Below are 17,784 nucleotides of genomic sequence, written 5' to 3'. Positions count from 1 at the left end.
TTCTCAATGCCTCTTAATTCTAGTGCCTTTCCTCTATTGATTATTATTAATAAATATTATTCATCATTTATTAATCATCATAAATAATAATTATAACCAACCAATTATTAATTATTATAAATTATTAAACATTAATAAATATTACTAATAAAATTGTTATTATTATTATTTTCTATTTATAGACTGTGCCTATTTGTTTGCATGTTGTCTTCCCCATTGGATTATGAGCTCCTTGGGAGCAAGGACTATCCTTTGCCTTCCTAGCATTTCACACGGTGCCTGGCACACAATAGGCACTTAATAAGTGCTTATTGACAATTGATTGACTGACTGACAGGGTTTAGAGCCAGGGATGCCAGTAACATTGTCCTTACATCGCCAGAATCCCAGTCGCAGATGCTGTCCACCTGGATGGGCTTCACGAGATGGGTCCTTCGAAGAGGGAGGGGGGCAATCTCCTGGCCTTGTTTCTTCAGGTCCTTGATGGTCTTCTCCAATGTATTCAGCTGCCTTTCTTCAGCCTGTGGGAGAAGTAAGGGAAAGAAAAGCTGAAGCCACCAGGATGGGCCCAGGAAGACTTGGACCAGAAACCTTAGAATTTGGAGTTGGGCCTTCCTAGGACCTCCTCCCCCCATCCCCCAAAGAATGCCAAGGACTATTCCTCGCAGATCGCCGTCTTTCTCCATTTTCTTTGCCAATCCATAATCTGTGTTACCGTGAGTGCCTTCCAAGGGTCCATCTCTTATCTCTACAATCTCTCATTCAATGCCCTCCTCAGCTCCTGTGGGGGTCCTATTCCCCTTGCTATGCTGATAACTCTCAGCCTCTCTCCTGAGCGCCAGCCCCATACCACAAACTGCCCATGGGATATCTCTAACTGGTTGCTCCATAACCTCCCTAAGTCACCCTCTATACACCTGCCAAAGTGATTTTCTGAACACTCAGGTTTGACCGTGTCACCCTCTTTTTTTCCCCTTCCCTCTCCAATAAACATTAGTGGCTCTCTATTACCACTAGGACCAAGTATAAAATCCTATGTTTGGTATTTACGTCTTTTCACAACCAGGCCCCCTTCCTGCCTCTCAAGTCTTTTTATACATTACTCCCCTCCACACAAGGGGCAGTTAGGTGGCACAGTGGATGGAATGCCAGGCCTGGAATCAGGAAGACCTGAGTTCAAATCAGACCTCAGACACTTACTAGCTGTGCAACCCTGCGCAAGTCACTTAACCCTGTTTGCCTCAGTTTCCTCATCTGTAAAATGAGCTGGAGAAGGAAATGGCCAACCACTCCAGTATCTCTGCCAAGAGAACCCCAAATGGGGTCACAAAGAGTGGGACACAACTGAAAACAACTGAACACCAACAACAACCACAACCCCTCCACACACTCTGTGATCCAAAGGAGCCTCCTTGCTCTTCCTCACCTCCCATCTCCGTGCCTTTGTATCGGCGATACCTCATGCCCATGCATTCCCTCCTTAATTCCACCTCTTGGAATCCATGGCTTCCAATGGCACCTTCTACACGAAGCCTTTCCTGATCCCTCCCCATAGCTGCCAGTGAGTGCTCTCTCTCCCCAGTTGGTATATATTATGGATCTATTTGCTTCCTCTTTAGAATGTAAGCTTTTTGAGGGCCGGGACTATCTCCCTTCAGTCTTTGTACCTCCAGTGCCTTGCACAGTGTCTTTCACAGAATAAATGCTTCATAAATGCATATTGACAGATTACAGATCCCTGCCCCTCCCCCAGAGCCTCACTACCACTCCAGCCTCAGTGTGGTCAGCTAGGTCAGTCATGGTGCATTCTTCCAGTAGCTAAGACCCGGTTGGAGGTGTGTGTGTGTGTATGTGTATGTGTGTGTGTGTGTGTGTGTGTGTGTGTGTGTGTGGGTGTGTGTATGGGGGAGTGTGGGTGTGTACGTGTGTTTGTATATGTATGTGTGTGGGTGTGTGGGTGGGTGTGTATGTATATGGGTGTGAGGTGTGTGTGTGTATGTGTGTGTATGTGCCTATGTAGGTGTGGGTATGAGTGTGTATTTGTGTATGGGTATGGGTGTGTATGTGTGTGTGTGTGTGTATGTATGTGGGTGTGGGTATGTGGTGGGTATATATGTGTGTGGTGTGTGTGGGCATGGGTGTGTATGTGTGTGTGGAGGTATATGTATGAGTATGTGTGGGGTGTATGTGTGCACGCACTGGGCAAGATAGAGTGAAGGATGATGGTATAACATTGATACGCGGGAGGACGGATTTCATCTACTCTATATAGCAGTTAGGCAAAGTAGCCAGTTCTGACCTTGGATAAGTCCTTTCCCCTCTTTGGGCCTTACATTTCTCTCGTATAAAATAAGGGGGGTTGGTTAGTTTATCTCTGGGGTCCGTGCCATCTCTGACATCCTCTGGCCATGTGACCTTCTGGCCACACACGGTGAGGTGGTCTAGACAGTGAGGACTGGGCGATTTTCTGTCCCTGGTGTTCCGAGGGGTGTGGCTGGGGACTGTCTTACCTCCAGATGCCGAAGCAGGTCTGCCGATGCTCCGGGAGGATCTCCTTGGGCGGGGCCATACTTAGTGCTCAGGTCTGAGCTCAGTTTCTTCAGCGTCTGGTTGACAGCATCCAAGTCATCTTGAAACTGTGGGTTGCCCAGAAGGCTGTCAACTCCCAGGGTCTTTGGGGTCCTTCCCAACACCACCCACAGAGGGCTATAACCTCTGTGGAGGGCTTAAGACCAGCCAGGGCTGGGAGCAACAGACAATTAGCCCCCCACCGAAAACAAGTTTTTTTCTCTTCCTTCTATCTAGCTAGCTTACAAAAATATGTCCCCAAACCTCCACTCACAGGAACCCTCAAAAATGTGTTCCATTTAATTAAATGTTCTTGAGTGAGAGTCAACCAAAAGTTGCTCTGTGTTTCAACCCCATTGAGAACCTTTCTAAAGTACATGAGGAATAAAATAGGGGCTGTCAAAATGAAAGAGAGAAACAAAACTTTAAAAAAAATGCGTGAGAGTGTCTTTGCTATAATCCTCATTTGCATCAGGACAGGATTGGTAACAGGCCACTAGAAGCGGCTGGGTAGTCCAGTGGATAGAGCACCAGGCCTGGAATCAGGAAGATCCAAGTTCAAATTTAGCCCCCAGACACTAGTTGTGCGACCCTGGGTAAATCACTTAACTTCTGTTTGCTTCAGTTTCCTTAACTGTAAAATGGGGATCATAATAGCACCTACCTCCTAGGGTTGCTGGGAGGATCAAGCGTGATAATGTTTGCTAAGCACTCAGAACAGTGCCTGGTACACAGTAGGCATTTAATAGATGCTTGTTTCTCCCCCCCAACCTATACAACCTCTAAGGTCACAGATGTAATGTTCTATGGTTCTAGTTAATGAATGAAATCTGCTGACTCTCCCTAAGGACTCAGGGTCACCACTCTGACGATCTTGGTCACAAGCCTCTGAATTGCATCTACATTATCCCCCAGCAGGACATACTCTGGAAGGGTCTTTGTTCTGGGGTAGGCTGAAGCAGAATGGCATCCACACCCGTGCTTTCATTCTTGTCAGCAGCTTGCAGCATGGAGGCTCTCTCCATTCCTACAGACTGGCTACTCTGTTTGGAGCCCCGAGAGGTTGGCTGTCTTGCCAACGATCAATATTCGTCAGAAAAAAGAACTGAATGAAGGACTTTCTGATTGTCAAGGTCAGCCCTTTATCCACTAAGCTACAGTATCTCCCTGGAAACTTGCTTTTAAAAAAATCAATGACCTCCCTCCCTCATCTTGTTTTCTTGTGACTTCTGCCACTCTAAGAGGGGAGGGCAGCAAACAAAAAAAAATGTGGTAACTGAGGGCCCTGATTGGATGACTTCTTAACTGTGGTTTTATTTTTACTTCATGTCATCCAGTTTTTGACTTGGAATTTTTTTTCACTTGAACAATTTTTAAATTCCATGGTCCTCATGTTCACATTAAATCCATTTTATTAACAAGTGAAATTTTAAAAAAATTTCTAATTGTGGGGGACAGCTAGGTGGCGCAGTGGATGGAGCACCGGCCCTGGAGTCAGGATTTCCTGAGTTCAAATCTAGTCTCAGACACATAACACTCACTAGCTGTGTGACTCTGGGCAAGTCACTTAACCGCAATTGCTTCATCAAAATTTTTTTTTTCTAATTGTTGTTTTTTTGTTTTTTTCCAGTGATCAAATGTGTTCTCTCTTTGCTGCCCTCCCAAAGCCAAACCGAGGTCCTTACCCTGCGGTAGTCTTCTACGCATTGCAGCTGGCTCTCCTGACAGATGCATAGGTTCAAGAAGTTCTGCCATTCCGTCTTCAGGGCCTCCTGGTGAGCCTGGGGACACACACTGAGGCCTTAGAACCCCATGGCTGCACCCCCACTCTGACTCTGCCTCCCTTTAAAACAGGGGTTCTTTTTTAACTTTTTAAAAATAGCATTTTATTTTTTATAATTACATGTAAAGACAAATTTTAGCATTCATTTAAAAATTTTGAGTTCCAAACATTCTCCCTTCCTCCCTCACCTCCCCACTCCCTAAGATAAAAAGAAATTTGCTATCAGTTATACAAGTACAATCATGTAAAACATATTTCCATATTAGTTATGTTGTAAAAGAAGAAACAGACTAAAAGAAAAAAAATAAAGTGAAACTAGTATGTAAAGCAGGGCTTCTTAACCTTTTCTCGCTTTGTTGGTATCATGAACCCTCTTGGCAGTCTGGTGCCAAACTTTCAGACCCCTTTTCAGAAGGGGCTCTAAGTAATTGAAGGAAATGCTAAATTTCAGTTAGAGGTGAGTGAAAATAAAGATGCGATATTTTCTGAACTCTGTCCGTAGGCCCCTTGGAGGTCCATGGACCTCAGCAGAACCCCTAGATCTTACTGTATCCCTTTTCTACTTCTGCCTTTGTCTGACTATCTGCCCTTTCTACATATTTACCAAATATAGCCCAAATTCTTTCAGCTGGAATTCAAGATCCCTTACGATGTAGCTTCAATGTACCCTTGCAGTATTATATTGGAACATTCCCCTTCATTTCCCTCTGCTCTAGCTAAGAGTACCATGGATTCTTCATGCCCATGAAATGCACTCCATGCTTTCCTTCCTATATGTTTTTGCTTGTGCTGTTCTTCATTTTTGGAATACTCTTCATCTCCATCCCCATCCATTGATACCTTACTCTATCTTTCAACGTCCAGATGGGTGGAAGGTGGGAAGAAGTGAATTTAGGCTTGAGATCAAGACGAACTTCCTAAGCATTAGAGCTTTCTCAAGAGGTGGTGGGGTCCCCTTCCCTGGAGGTCTTTGCACAGAGACTCCACGACCACTTACCAGGTGTGTTATAATGGGGCTTCCTTTGTGCATGGATAGGAATAGATACCCACTGAGGTCCCTTATCACCCTCACATTCTGTGATTCTGTGTTGGATCAAAGGCCACCTCCATGAAGGTGTCTCCAAACCCCTGCCTCCAGCTGGAAGGAATTTCTGCCTCCTAAGTCCTCACATAGTACTCTACACCTGTGTAGCTCCCTTCACCTAGGGCTTCAGGGTGGGATGGAAATCACCAGAGTATTCTGATCCAAGGACCCTTGGAGAGTTATGACTGCTCTGGAAAAATATGATCCCCCTCCCCTTTCAGGAACACCTAGGGGGCAAAGTGGATAGAGCACTAGGCTTGGGGTCAGGAGGACCTGAATTCAAATCTGGCCTCAGACACTAGCTGAGTGACCCTGGGCAAGTCACTTATCCCTGTTTGCCTCAGTTTCTTCATCTGTAAAATGAGCTGGAGAAGGGAACATCAAACCACTCCAAAATGTTTGCCAAGAAAACCCCAAATGGGGTCACGAAGAGTCAGACACGACCAAATCAATTGAACAACAACAACAACCCCTTTCATACTGAAGGATGGATGCTTACAAGAGAGAGGAGAAGTGGGAAATCATGATGAAGTGTAGTCAAGGGCCAGAAGACCTTGGCAGCAAAGGAGAGAGATCACAACCACAAGGGTGTGTGGAGACACTCTTTCTACATCTGAGCCATTACTACTGGGATGACGCAGCTCCCACACCAAGACAGCCCCTGGAGTTACACCACCAGCAATCCTTGGATCAGAACACCTTGATGACTGCCATCTTATCCTGCAGGCATCCTTCTCATCTCTACTCTTACTCTTTGGGTAAAGGGTCTACAAAAATGCAGCTATCATGTTCTTCCTATTTCCTTAATACTGATTTATGTTCACATTTGCAGGGCAGCCAGACGGTGTCATAGTGCACAGAGTGCCAGGCCTAGAGTCAGGAAGACTCATCTGCTTGAGTTCAGGTCTGGCCTCAGACATTTCCTAGTTGTGTGACTCTGGGCAAGTCATTTCACCCTGTTTGCCTCAGTTTCCTCATCTGTAAAGTAAGCTGGAGAAAGAAACGGCAAGTCCCTTGAATATCTTTGCCAAGAAAACCCCAGGTAGGGTCAGGAAGAGTTGGACGTGACTGAAAAAATGGCTGAACAGTAACAATATTCACATTTTTTTCTCCTAGGCTAGATTGTTGTTTCCCCCTTCAGACTGTGAGTTCCTTCAGGGCAAGGGCTATTTTGCCTTTCAAACATCCCCACAAATATACATATATATTATATATGTATTTGTGTATGTATATGTTTGTGTATATACACACATGTGTATGTTTGTCTGTGTATATATGTATATATATATATACATACACACACACATATACAGACAAAAATACACACACACACAGAAATATTCCCACTACTTAACCACGCACATTGTAAGGGCTTAATAAGTTGATTTATTGATTATTTAACTGATAAATTTATTTGTAGTTTACTTAATCGATTATTTATTTATTTAACCTCATTGATTGATTTTAAACTTAAGGTCAGAGACCTAGTTTTATTTTCTCTTTTGTGTCTCCTAACATAGCACTTTGCACATAGTAGGTGTTTATTAAATGCCTGTTGAATTTCCCTGTCCCACTTAATCTGTTGATCTATGTCTCTCATTTACTCATTCACCCATATATCTATTCCTCCAACTTCTCCTTCTATAATGGGGTTCTTCTTGGGCCTCTTTGGGGACCCTCGGTGAGTCTCTAACACTAAGCCCACATCCCGAGGGCCCCACTGGGAACTTGGAGATGAAGAGGTAAGGGATAAAAGGATGGTAGCCTGTCCTTGGGGTCCATGAGATGTGCTTCCTACCTGGATGGGTCCCACAGCTGGGTGCTTGAGCTCGACCATGCGCTCCCCATCATCCTCCAGCTGGTTTATACACTGCTCCTGGATCAACAGCTCCTGGCTTTTGAAGTGCTGGCGGGCAGACAAGGGTAGATGAGGGGAAAGAGGGAGGGAGAGTCACCCGTTGAGGTCAGGGCTGAATCCCCTAAGATAGAGAAGTGGAACACTGCCCTACAACCCTGTGTCCTCTACCTATCTCTGTCTCTAACTGCATCCTCCAACTTTCCCAAATCCAGTCACGAGCAGGGAAGTCCCTGACCTATAATCATAACTAGGGTGGGCTGCCTGAAGCTCTGTCCTAGAGCTTTAAAATCTGAAGGATGCTAAGAATATTTTTGGTCCTTTCAGCAGCATAGAAACAACTGATCTGAGCATAGTAAGCTCCCTGAGGACAGGAATTGTTTTGTTTTTGTATGCCTAACACCTAAGATAGTGCTTGGCACCTAGTAAGTGATTAATAAATATACTGAGATTGATCAATAGAACTGAATTAGAAAGATACTTACTTAGAATGGAAAACTACCAGATGGCAGCTTCCTCTTCTAAAGCTCCAGGTAAGCTCTTCTCTAGCCCATCCCCAATCTCCCACCCTGCCAAGGAGGCCACTACTTCATGGTATCCTGGGTACTTGAAGGTACATGGGATCCTTGGGGATAGCTCTCCCTCTACCCCAAATGAATTGAGATCCCCTCTGGTGTGGCTTATCCCAAGCAAGTTTTGTAAAAAATAAATCCCTAGGGGTAAAAATGGCTGGTTGTGGCTTGTGCCTGACCTCGTACTCCTGGCGCACCCCAAGGGGATCTGCCATGTTGTCACTCCAGTCCTGCTGAAGGATGCGACGCTGCTGTTCGGCCAGGGTGTTGAGCTGCCGGGTACAGTTCTGCAGGTGGGTGTAGAGGCTGCCTAGGCTCTGCCCGCGCCATGTGGCTGCCTTCTGTGCTCAGGAATAAAGAAGCCCCCATCGAGGACAACAAATGGAGATTCAAATAGATAGACACATAGAGAGAGACAGAAACACTTAAAAAACATTGTCAAGCTTGGGGCCCACATTGATCTATTACCCCACAATCCTATTTTGATTACAGGTACAACTCTGCCCTCTACTCCCTGCTGCCAGTTGCCTGTTGTCCAACCCAGCTCAGTCCCTTGTTCCTACCACCGATCTCAAGAGTGATCCCTGGGGCAGCTAGGTGGCACAGTGGATAGAGCACTGGCCCTGGAGTCAGGAGGACCTGAGTTCAAATCTGACCTCAGACACAGAATACTTCCTAGCTGTGTGACTCCGGGCAAGTCACTTAACCCCAATGCCTAGCCAAAAAAAAATAAAAAGTGATCCCTGCCACCAGAGCTGTCCCTTCCGTCCCCAATAGCCCTCGCTCTGTTCCTCCACCAGACAGTATCCCTGTCTCACCAGCAGATCTCGGTATTGGTTCTTGATGGCTGCAGCATCCTAAGGTTAGCAGGGTGAAGAAAGAGATAAAAAGGAAATTATTGAGAAGCTCGCCCTGGGGCAGTAGGGATAGGGAGCAGGGGTTTTATCTGTTTGGGGTCTCTCAGTGCCCTGATCTATCTGAAAAGTATTCCCCAACCTAGGATCTCCTGTTCTTACCCACATGAAACATCTCAAGAAGATGCCTCCCAGTTTTCTAGAACTTTAACATGTGAGATCTCAAAGATGCCTGGTGGGGCCAGCTAGGTGGCGCAGTGGCCACGGAGTCAGGAGGACTTGAGTTCAAATCTGACCTCATACACTTGACACTTACTAGCTATGTGACCCTAGGCAAGTCACTTAACCTCAATCACCTTAAAAAAAAAAAAAAGATGCCTGATATCCAGAGGATGCACAATCATAGAGCTAGAGACTAAAAGGGCCTTAAAGGCCATCAAGTTCAACCCCCTCATTTTACAGATGAAGGAACTGAAGCACCTAGAGGTGAAGTGACTTGCCCAGGGTCACACAGCTCATAATTACTTGAGATGGGATGTGAACCCATGGTCTTTGTTCCCCATTTGCTACACCGTGCTGCTTCAGGTCATCTCTGAATAGGTGGAGGAAGGGACCAGGCTTTCAGACGTCATAGAATGCCTCAGTTAAGCTGGGTTACATCATGGGCGGGGCAGGTGAATGATGGATGCATGGGGAGATGGAATGAGACCCTGAAGGCTGCACCATACAGTTGGAGGGAGCGCTCTGGGAAGACGGGCTCACCCACCGGACCGCTGAAACAGCGAAGCTGCTGTCCATAAGCTTCGATCTCCCTTTGCAGGATGTTGTGCTCGGCGATTTGCTGCTCCAGTTCCGGCATGCCTGAGCCATACTGCCCCTCACAGATCTGCTTCTAGAGACAGAAGCAGGGGCCAGCAGTCAGACGGGGCCCGCCCAGGGAAGAGCTAGCTGTCAGGTCCCTGCTAGCCGGGGCTCCCTAGCTCCTCTCTCCCAATTCGGGGTGGAAGGGCTCTCGGATTTTAGATACTCACAGCATCTGAAATTCACATCTCTCCTCTCTTCGATTTCTATTACCATCACTCACTTGAGGATGACAAAAGGGAAATGGCTAGACTCAACCTAACTTACCTTCGATCCCTTTCCTTGTCTGTCCTACTTTTTGGACACTCTTTCCTTGTGCTCACAGAAATCTGGCTCTCAGGAATCCACTGCATCCTTGGTCACCTTCTCTGGGGCTAACTTTTGCTAGACACAAAATGGGCCAGGAGAAGGAGTTGGCATTCCCTACTGTCAAAAGGAAATGTGGCTATCCCAGCTATCTACAATGCTGCAGGAAGAAAAAAAAAAAAAACAATCTGGCAACGTGGCTTGGAGAAAAAACTAGCTGCATTTGGTCGTTGGGAAGATAAGCCGGGTTTTTATCTACAGCAGGGCTGTCTCCCATCTCTGTCAAAGGCACCAGCCTTCTCCCCATCAACCAGGCATGAAGGCTTGGATTGTTGGCCAAGAGCTGGAAGGAACCTAGAGATGATCTAGTCTGTTTTACAGGGGTGGAAACTGACTCCCATAGTTATTAAATGACCTGGTCCCATAAGTAGGAGGTAGTAAAGTCAGAATTCAAATCCAAACCTTTTGACCATCTTTTCTTCACCCACATCCAATGAGTCACCAACTCCCATAAAATGAGATAATATTTGTCAGGTGCTTAGCTGAACCTCCATAAAAGTGGAAATAACGATATTTGTACTTCCTACCTCACGGGGCTATTGTGGACAAGTGTTTTGTAAACCTTTAAACTCTATTTAAATTGTGAGTTATTATTATAGTAGTAGTAGTAGTAGTAGTAGTAGTAATAGTAGTATTACAGAATGCTGGGGCCTGGAAATGTGGAACCCAACAACTGGCGTTTACCCAGTTCTATGGCTAGCAAATTTATAGCTCCCGCTCCCCTAGGCCCTTTCTCCTAAGGCAAGGACTTCCTTCCCCTGCTATGCCTCATGGGGTCATAGGAGCATAGATTTAGGGTTGGAAGGGACATTAGAGACCTGTGAGTCCAAACCCTTTGTTTTATAGATGAGGAAATTGAGGCACAGAACGGTTAAGTCATTTGCTACACCTTGTACATGTCTAAGGCAGGGTTTGAACCTGTTTTCCCGATTCCAAGTCCATTATACCACTTTAATTTCCTGTATTTCCTGTATTCTTATCTCAATTCATCTCAACCTGACTTACCTTCAATCCCTTTCCTTGTCTGTCCTACTTTTTGGACACTCTTTCCTTGTGCTCACAGAAATCTGGCTTTCAGGAATCCGGCATCCTTGGTCACCTTCTCCGGGGCTAACTTTTTGCTAGGCACAAAATGGCCCAGGAGAAGGAGTTGGCATTCCCTACTGTCAATTCCAGATTCTCTCTCTGCCCCATCCCTCTGCAGGTACTTCCTAATGGTTCACTTCGTCCATCTACGTCATCCACGCCAAGTCTTAGCTGCTATGATCCACAGTCTTCTCCTTTTTCAAGGAGTTCAGTCTTTCTCTCCACCCCAATTCCTCCCTTCATGCTTGAAGACTTCAATATACATGCATCTTGTCATCCCAGTTCATCAGCCTCCTTGACTTCCATCATCACATCTTCACTGCCTCTCATTCACCAACAAGGACAATTATACCATAGATCTCACCATTACTTATAACTATGTTCCCTCCATGATTCTGAACTCTGAAATTTCCTTTTTCTCCTTATACTCTATGGGCCTTCCATTTCTCCCCTCTGCCTTGTGCCTCCTCAACCTATTTGACCTCACTTTAACCCTCTATTCTTCCAGTTCTCCCAATTCAGGGTCCAGCCTCTTTTTCCTTTCATGAGGAAACTGAGGCAAACAGGGTTAAGTGACTTATCCAGAATCACACAGCTAGTAAGTGTCTGAGTGACAGGCCAGTCACTTAACCCTGTTTGCCTCAGTTTCCTCACCTGTAAAATGAGCTGGAGAAGGAAATGGCAAACTACTCTGATATCTTTGCCAAGAAAACCCCAAATGGGGTCACAAAGAGTCAGATGTTACTGAAACTAAACAACAACAAATACAGGACCTGAATTTGGTTCTTTCAGACTCCATATCCATAGCTGTGTGACCTTGGGCAAGTCACTGAACCCCACTGCCTAGCAAAAAAGCCCAAATAAACAAACACGGAACAATGCCAAGGACAGCTGATTTCAGCCACAATGGTGGCAAAGAATACGTCCAATTTTAAAATATCAATAATTCAAACTCCATATCCAGAGAGTCATTCACTGAACCACATAGCAACTTCTAAGTCATTCACATGTAAATGATAATTAATTGGATGAGATTCCCCAAGCAACATTAGATCACAAGCTCCTTAAGGGCAGGGGCTGTCTTTTGATTCTTTTTGTATCCCCAGTGCTTAGCACAGTACCTGGTGCATAATGGGCACTTAACAAATATTTATTGACTATATTGACTGACCACAGAATGTGAATGAATATTGTTATTGTTGTTTGTCCTTCCTTCTGGAAGAGGACCATGGAATCAGAAAGGTGATGCCATGACTTGCAAGTGAATTAGATTTAAGGGAGGGAGGGCTGTGCAAAGTCACCAGCCTCAGTCTCTCCTCTGGAGCCATCTGGGTCCAGTGGCAAGATATAAATGAGGACGACTGGAGATGGCCCCTGTGAATGAATAAAAACCTTGGGAATTACCCAAAATTAGGGTTAGAGGGTAGGAAAAGGAGCCAACGGAGGAAATCTAGAAAGAAGGGTCAGAGGAATGAGAGAAGAATTAAAATAGCTGAGTATTACAAAAGCTATGAAGGAGTTAATAGAACAATCAATTAAACTGCAAATTTGAACAAGACCTATATACAAGCATTTATTGCATTCATTGGGGGCAGCAGTATATAGTGGGTTGAGCACTGGACTTGGAGTCAGGAAAACCTGGGTTCTAATCCTATATTTAAACACTTACTAGCAGCATGACTCTGGATAAGTTATTTAACTGCTCTGTGCCTCAGTTTCCTCATTTGTAAAATGGGGGTTGAGCTCAACAGGTTCTAAGGCCCCTTCTAGCTGCATATTTATGATTCTATCACCTAAAGAGTGAATCTTTCCATGTCTCACTTCTACAGCCCAATAGACAATGTGCTTGGAGTAGGTATGGAGTTCGAAACCAGCCCACTGCCCATTTACTTCATCTACTACACCCAAGGAGTTCTGGAGTTAGCTCCATCCAATTCCAAGAGCCGATTGCTAAATTTTCAGTGTGAGCATTTATACCTTGGAAATTGGCAAACACTACAGATCAGATCTTGATTTATTGTTTTGTTAATTGTCTAGACCTGGGGGGGGAACCTGAGGCCTTGAGGCCATATGTGGCCCTCTAGGTCCTCAAGTGTGGCCCTTTGATTAAATCCAAGTTTGGATTGGCCACACTTGAGGACCTAGAGGGCCATATGTGCCTCAAGGTCACAGGTTTCCCACGCCTGGTCTAAACTAAGAAAGATGGTACATGAAACCCACAGACAGTTAGGTGGCCCAGCGGATAGAGGACTGGACCTAGGGCCAAGAAGACCTGAGTTCAAATCTGCACTTAGACACTTACTAGCTTGTAAATCTGGGCAAATTTACTTAACCCTGTTTGCCTTAATCCACTGGAGAAGGAAATGGCAAAGCACTCTAGTGTCTTCACCAAGAAAATCCCATGGCCAGTATTGGCATGATATGGTCCATGGGGTCACAAAGAGCTGGACATGATTGAACAACAACAGCATGATTTCAAATTACTACAGATTGTAGAGTTTGTTTTTCTTTGTAAATGTATAATAAATTCAGCCTTCAGGGCTGCCCTGCTTGTCTGTACTTCTTTCTGCCTTTTCTTCTGTTCTCTTCTTTGCATTTAAAGAAAAAAAGATTCCTTCCTTCCCCTTCTAGAACTCCTCTCCTCTCCTCCTCTCTTCTCCTGTCCTGTCCTTTTGTCTTCCCCTTTTCTCCTTCTCTCTCTTCCCCTTCTCTCTCTTCTCCTTTCCTCTCTTCTCCTCTCTGTTTTTGTATAGATTTAAAACTTAAACACAAAATGAGAAAAGAAAAAAAAAAAACATTGCCGTGTACATAGCATAAGAGAGGATTCAATAAAACAATAAATTTCCATTTCAAGAAAACCTATATAATAAATACCGCACATTGTTTTCAAAGCTGCCCAGCTTTTCTTTGCTTTCTTGCAGGTTTTCTTTTGTTCTCTGCTGTATTTTTTTTAATCTATTTATTTATCTCCTCTCCTTTTCTTCTCCATCCCCTACACATATTTCCCCTTAATTTCTTACTTGCCTCTCCCCCCACTGGAAAAACGAAAGAAAAACAAAGTTCTTTTCCACAAATATGCATGGTATTTATACAAGATAAATTCTCACATTACCGCCATCCTCACAACACACTCATTTCTGAACTCATTTCAGTCCAGCTGTAGATCCGCTCCCACTGTCCTGAAACTATGAGCTCTGAGGCTACCAACGATCTTTTAACTGCTAAACCTGACTGCCTTTTCTCACGCTCATCCTTCTTGACCTCTATTAGTATGACTGTGTCTCCCCAGGCTCTGACCTAAACCATCTTTTCTTTTCTTACTATACTCTCTCAATGATCTCACCTGCTCCTCTGGGTTTAATTAATGAATTATTATGTCAGCCACTCCCAAATCTATATATCCAGCCCTAATTGCTCTCCTTAACTCCAGTTTTGTATTATCAATTTACCAGATGGACACCTCTTGGATATTTCATTGTTGTTGAGATGTTTCACTCGTGTCCAAATCTTCGTGACCAGGGGTGAATCAAGGAAGACTTCACAGTGGAGGTGGCCTTTTTTGTTTAGTCGTTTCAGTAGTGACCCTCATTGTGACCCCATTTGGGGTTTTCTTGGCAAAGGTACTGGAGTGATTTGCCCTTTCCTTCTCCAGCTCATTTTACAGGCGAGGAAACTGAGGCAAACAGGGATAAATGACTTACCCAGGGTCACACAGGCAGTTAAGTGTCTGAGGCCACATTTGAATTCAGGATCATGAGTCTTCCTGACTCCAAGCCCAGCACTCTATTCACTTTGCCACGTAGCTGCCCTGGATATTCCATATTGAAAATCAGCATATCCTTTATCGAACTTGCCTCTTCACTGTCTGTATTTTTGCTGAGGTTTCCAACATCCAACTCATAAACTTGTAGTTATCTTTCACCTTTCCCTCTCCTCTCTCCCCTATATCTGATAAGTTACAAAGTCTTGTCTATTCTAATGTATGTTTACCTTTCTTTCCTTTCCTATGGCCCCATTCTAATTCAAGCCCTTGTCATTCAAATCTGGACTACTGTAATACCCTCCTAATCACTCTTCCTAACTGTTCCTCCTCTTTCCAATCTATTGTCCACACAACGGCCAAACTGATCTTCTGAAAGCACATTTCTGACCACATCACTCCTCTGCTAGAAAAAAAAAATTGTTCAACTGGCCATCGCCATTAGGATAAAATAGAAACTTCTCTGCCCTTCATTTCTGCCCTATCTTCCACCCAGTCTCCTATAGTTTGGCTCCTACTTACATTTTTAAAAATGTATTTAAATGTATTTAAATTACTATTTTATTTTTATCATAATAAAATATTATATATAAATAATATAAAACAATATTATTTTATTATTAAATTATTATTATTAAAATAGATTTTAAAAATACATTTAAGGTTTTTTGTTGTTATTTTGAACTTTATGAACACTAAAAATATCAGCATGTGCATATACAAAGAATAGAAAAAGAGGATTGTACATAAAACTGTGAATCTCCATTGTGTATGGCTTGTGTATACATTTAGCATGTTAGTTCCAAAACTATCTCGTTTATCTGTGTTTCCTTTAAATGTCTTTCTGACTTATATGAACTGATGCAAAGTGAAGGGAGGAGAACCAGTGGAATACTGTACACAGTCATAGCAATATTGTATGATGATCAACTATGAATGAGTTAGTTATCCTCAGCAATACAAAAATCTAAGATAATTCCAAAGGACTCATTATGAAAAATGCTATCCCTCCCCAGAGAAAGAACTGATGGAGGCTGACTGCAGATCAAAGCATACTATTTTTCACTTTCTGTACTTTTTCCCGTTTTTTTTCCCCCCTTTGGGTTTGTCCTCTTTCACAACATGACTAATATGGTAATATGTTTTGGTTGATTACGTATATCCTATATCAAATTATTTACTTTCTTAGGGAGGGGGGAGGTGAGTGAGGAAGAGAGAAAATTTGGAACTCAAAAGATTTTTTAAAATGAATGTTAAAAATTCTTTATGCGTAACTGGGGAAAAATAAAATATTATTTTAAAAAATGATAAAAACTTCCTTCTGTTCTGTTCAGTGCACTTTAAAAAGTGCTTCAATAATATTCTTATCATTCTTTTTTTCCCTGTTTCACTTTCATTACCCCTTCTTTTTCATTCCATTTCCTCTGCCAAATTAAAAAAAAAAACTACCTTGTTATCAATAAGCCTAGTTAAGCAAGACGAATCTATACGCCGGCCATTTCCCAAAGTACTCTTCACCTCTCTGTCAAGACTACCTTCCTTTTCAACCTTTCAGCCTTCACATTACTTTATGAACATGATATGATTGCTAGTAAATGTTTAACAACTAGCTCCCTGGGAAAAACAAACACGCAAACAACAATACCCACAACATACTTTTAAATTTAATCTGTATTGTTAACATTTTCTCCATTGCTTTCTTAAGTCTAGCTGATTTCTAGGTGTCAATATTCAAATTGAAAATTTAACAATCCGTCACATTCCTGCATGAGCCAGCCTAACAGGTCCCGTAGCTGGTTCCTGAACATGGCGCTCTCAATCCCATCCCTGTGCCACACAGGCTGTCCTTCATGGCAGTAGTGCACTCCACCCTGACTGCTGCCTCTTAGAATCTTTAGCTTCCTTAAAAGCCACTGGGGCAGCTGGGTGGTACAGAGGATAGAACTCCAGACCTGGAGTCTGGAAGACTCACCTTCCTGATTCATAATTTGACCCCAGATACTTACTAGTTGTGTGACCCTGGGTGAGTCACTTAACCATGATTGCCTCAGTTTCCTCATCTGTAAAATGAACTGGAGGAGGAAAAGTCTAACCACTCTAGTATCTTTGCCAAGAAAACCCCAAATGGGGTCACAGAGAGCCAGACACAACTGAAACGACTGAACAAAAAAGGTCACCTCCTCTGTGAAGTCTTCCTTGATTTACCCTTAATTGTCAGTGTTCTTTTATTCCTCAATTTACTTTGTATTAGGCTTATTTGTATATGTGTTTTATCCCATCCATCCCTTTCCTCCCTTTAGAATGTAAGCTCCTTGAGGGCAGGGAATGTTTCATTTTTTGTCTGTATCCAGAGCTAACAGCATAGTGCCTGGCATATAGTAGGTGATTAATAAATGTTTGTTAAACTATTGAAAAGTAGGTGCTCAATAAATACTCTGCAAAAGATTGTGTCCTGAGGAGCAGCTAGGTGGCACAGTAGATAGAGCACCGGCCCTGGATTCAGGAGGACCTGAGTTCAAATTTGGCCTCAGACACATAACACCTACTAGCTGTGTGACCCTGGGCAAGTCATGTAACCCCATCGTCTAGTCAAAAAAAACAAAAAACTGTGTCCTGGTGATGGATACAGTGTATGATTCCTAACAGTAACTACCATTTCTAAAGCACTTTACAATTGGTAAAACACTCTACACATATTATTTCATTTGATTCACACAAAGCAGGTGCTTTGTTACCCATATTTTACAGAGGAAGAAACTGAAGCAAATAGGTTAAATGACTTGCCCAGGGTCACAAAGTAAATATCTGAGGTAGGATTTGAATGAAGCTCTTCTTGACTCTAAGTCCAGCATTTTATATACCACATCTCCTAGTTTCCTGCATGCCCAGGGCACACTGCAGATACAGAGAAAACAGGAAGGCAGAGCATCTTAGAAGCTGAGTGCTCAGGCCTCAGGGCGTTAGGGCTCTGGAGGAGAGGAGAAGGACAGCCCTT

At 43.6% G+C, this 17,784-nt stretch overlaps 1 protein-coding gene across 1 annotated transcript in view; it reads right to left on the bottom strand.

Annotated features, from left to right (window-relative positions):
- The window catches only part of EVPL (envoplakin), a 41,563-nt gene that overhangs the window by 15,867 nt on the left and 7,912 nt on the right, over nucleotides 1–17,784 (bottom strand). Inside the window, exons 5-11 of the mRNA XM_027872852.1 lie at nucleotides 9,483–9,608; nucleotides 8,681–8,719; nucleotides 8,042–8,203; nucleotides 7,234–7,341; nucleotides 4,254–4,349; nucleotides 2,511–2,636; nucleotides 375–521 (exon numbers count right to left, since the gene is read on the bottom strand). Coding sequence (XP_027728653.1) covers nucleotides 375–521; nucleotides 2,511–2,636; nucleotides 4,254–4,349; nucleotides 7,234–7,341; nucleotides 8,042–8,203; nucleotides 8,681–8,719; nucleotides 9,483–9,608 — 804 coding nt within the window. The remainder of the gene's footprint in view (nucleotides 1–374; nucleotides 522–2,510; nucleotides 2,637–4,253; nucleotides 4,350–7,233; nucleotides 7,342–8,041; nucleotides 8,204–8,680; nucleotides 8,720–9,482; nucleotides 9,609–17,784) is intronic.

The sequence above is a fragment of the Vombatus ursinus genome, unplaced genomic scaffold (assembly GCF_900497805.2).
Source record: "Vombatus ursinus unplaced genomic scaffold, bare-nosed wombat genome assembly UNPS02014801.1, whole genome shotgun sequence".
Classification (NCBI taxonomy): domain Eukaryota; kingdom Metazoa; phylum Chordata; class Mammalia; order Diprotodontia; family Vombatidae; genus Vombatus; species Vombatus ursinus.
This window is presented reverse-complemented; position numbering and strand designations above follow the sequence as displayed.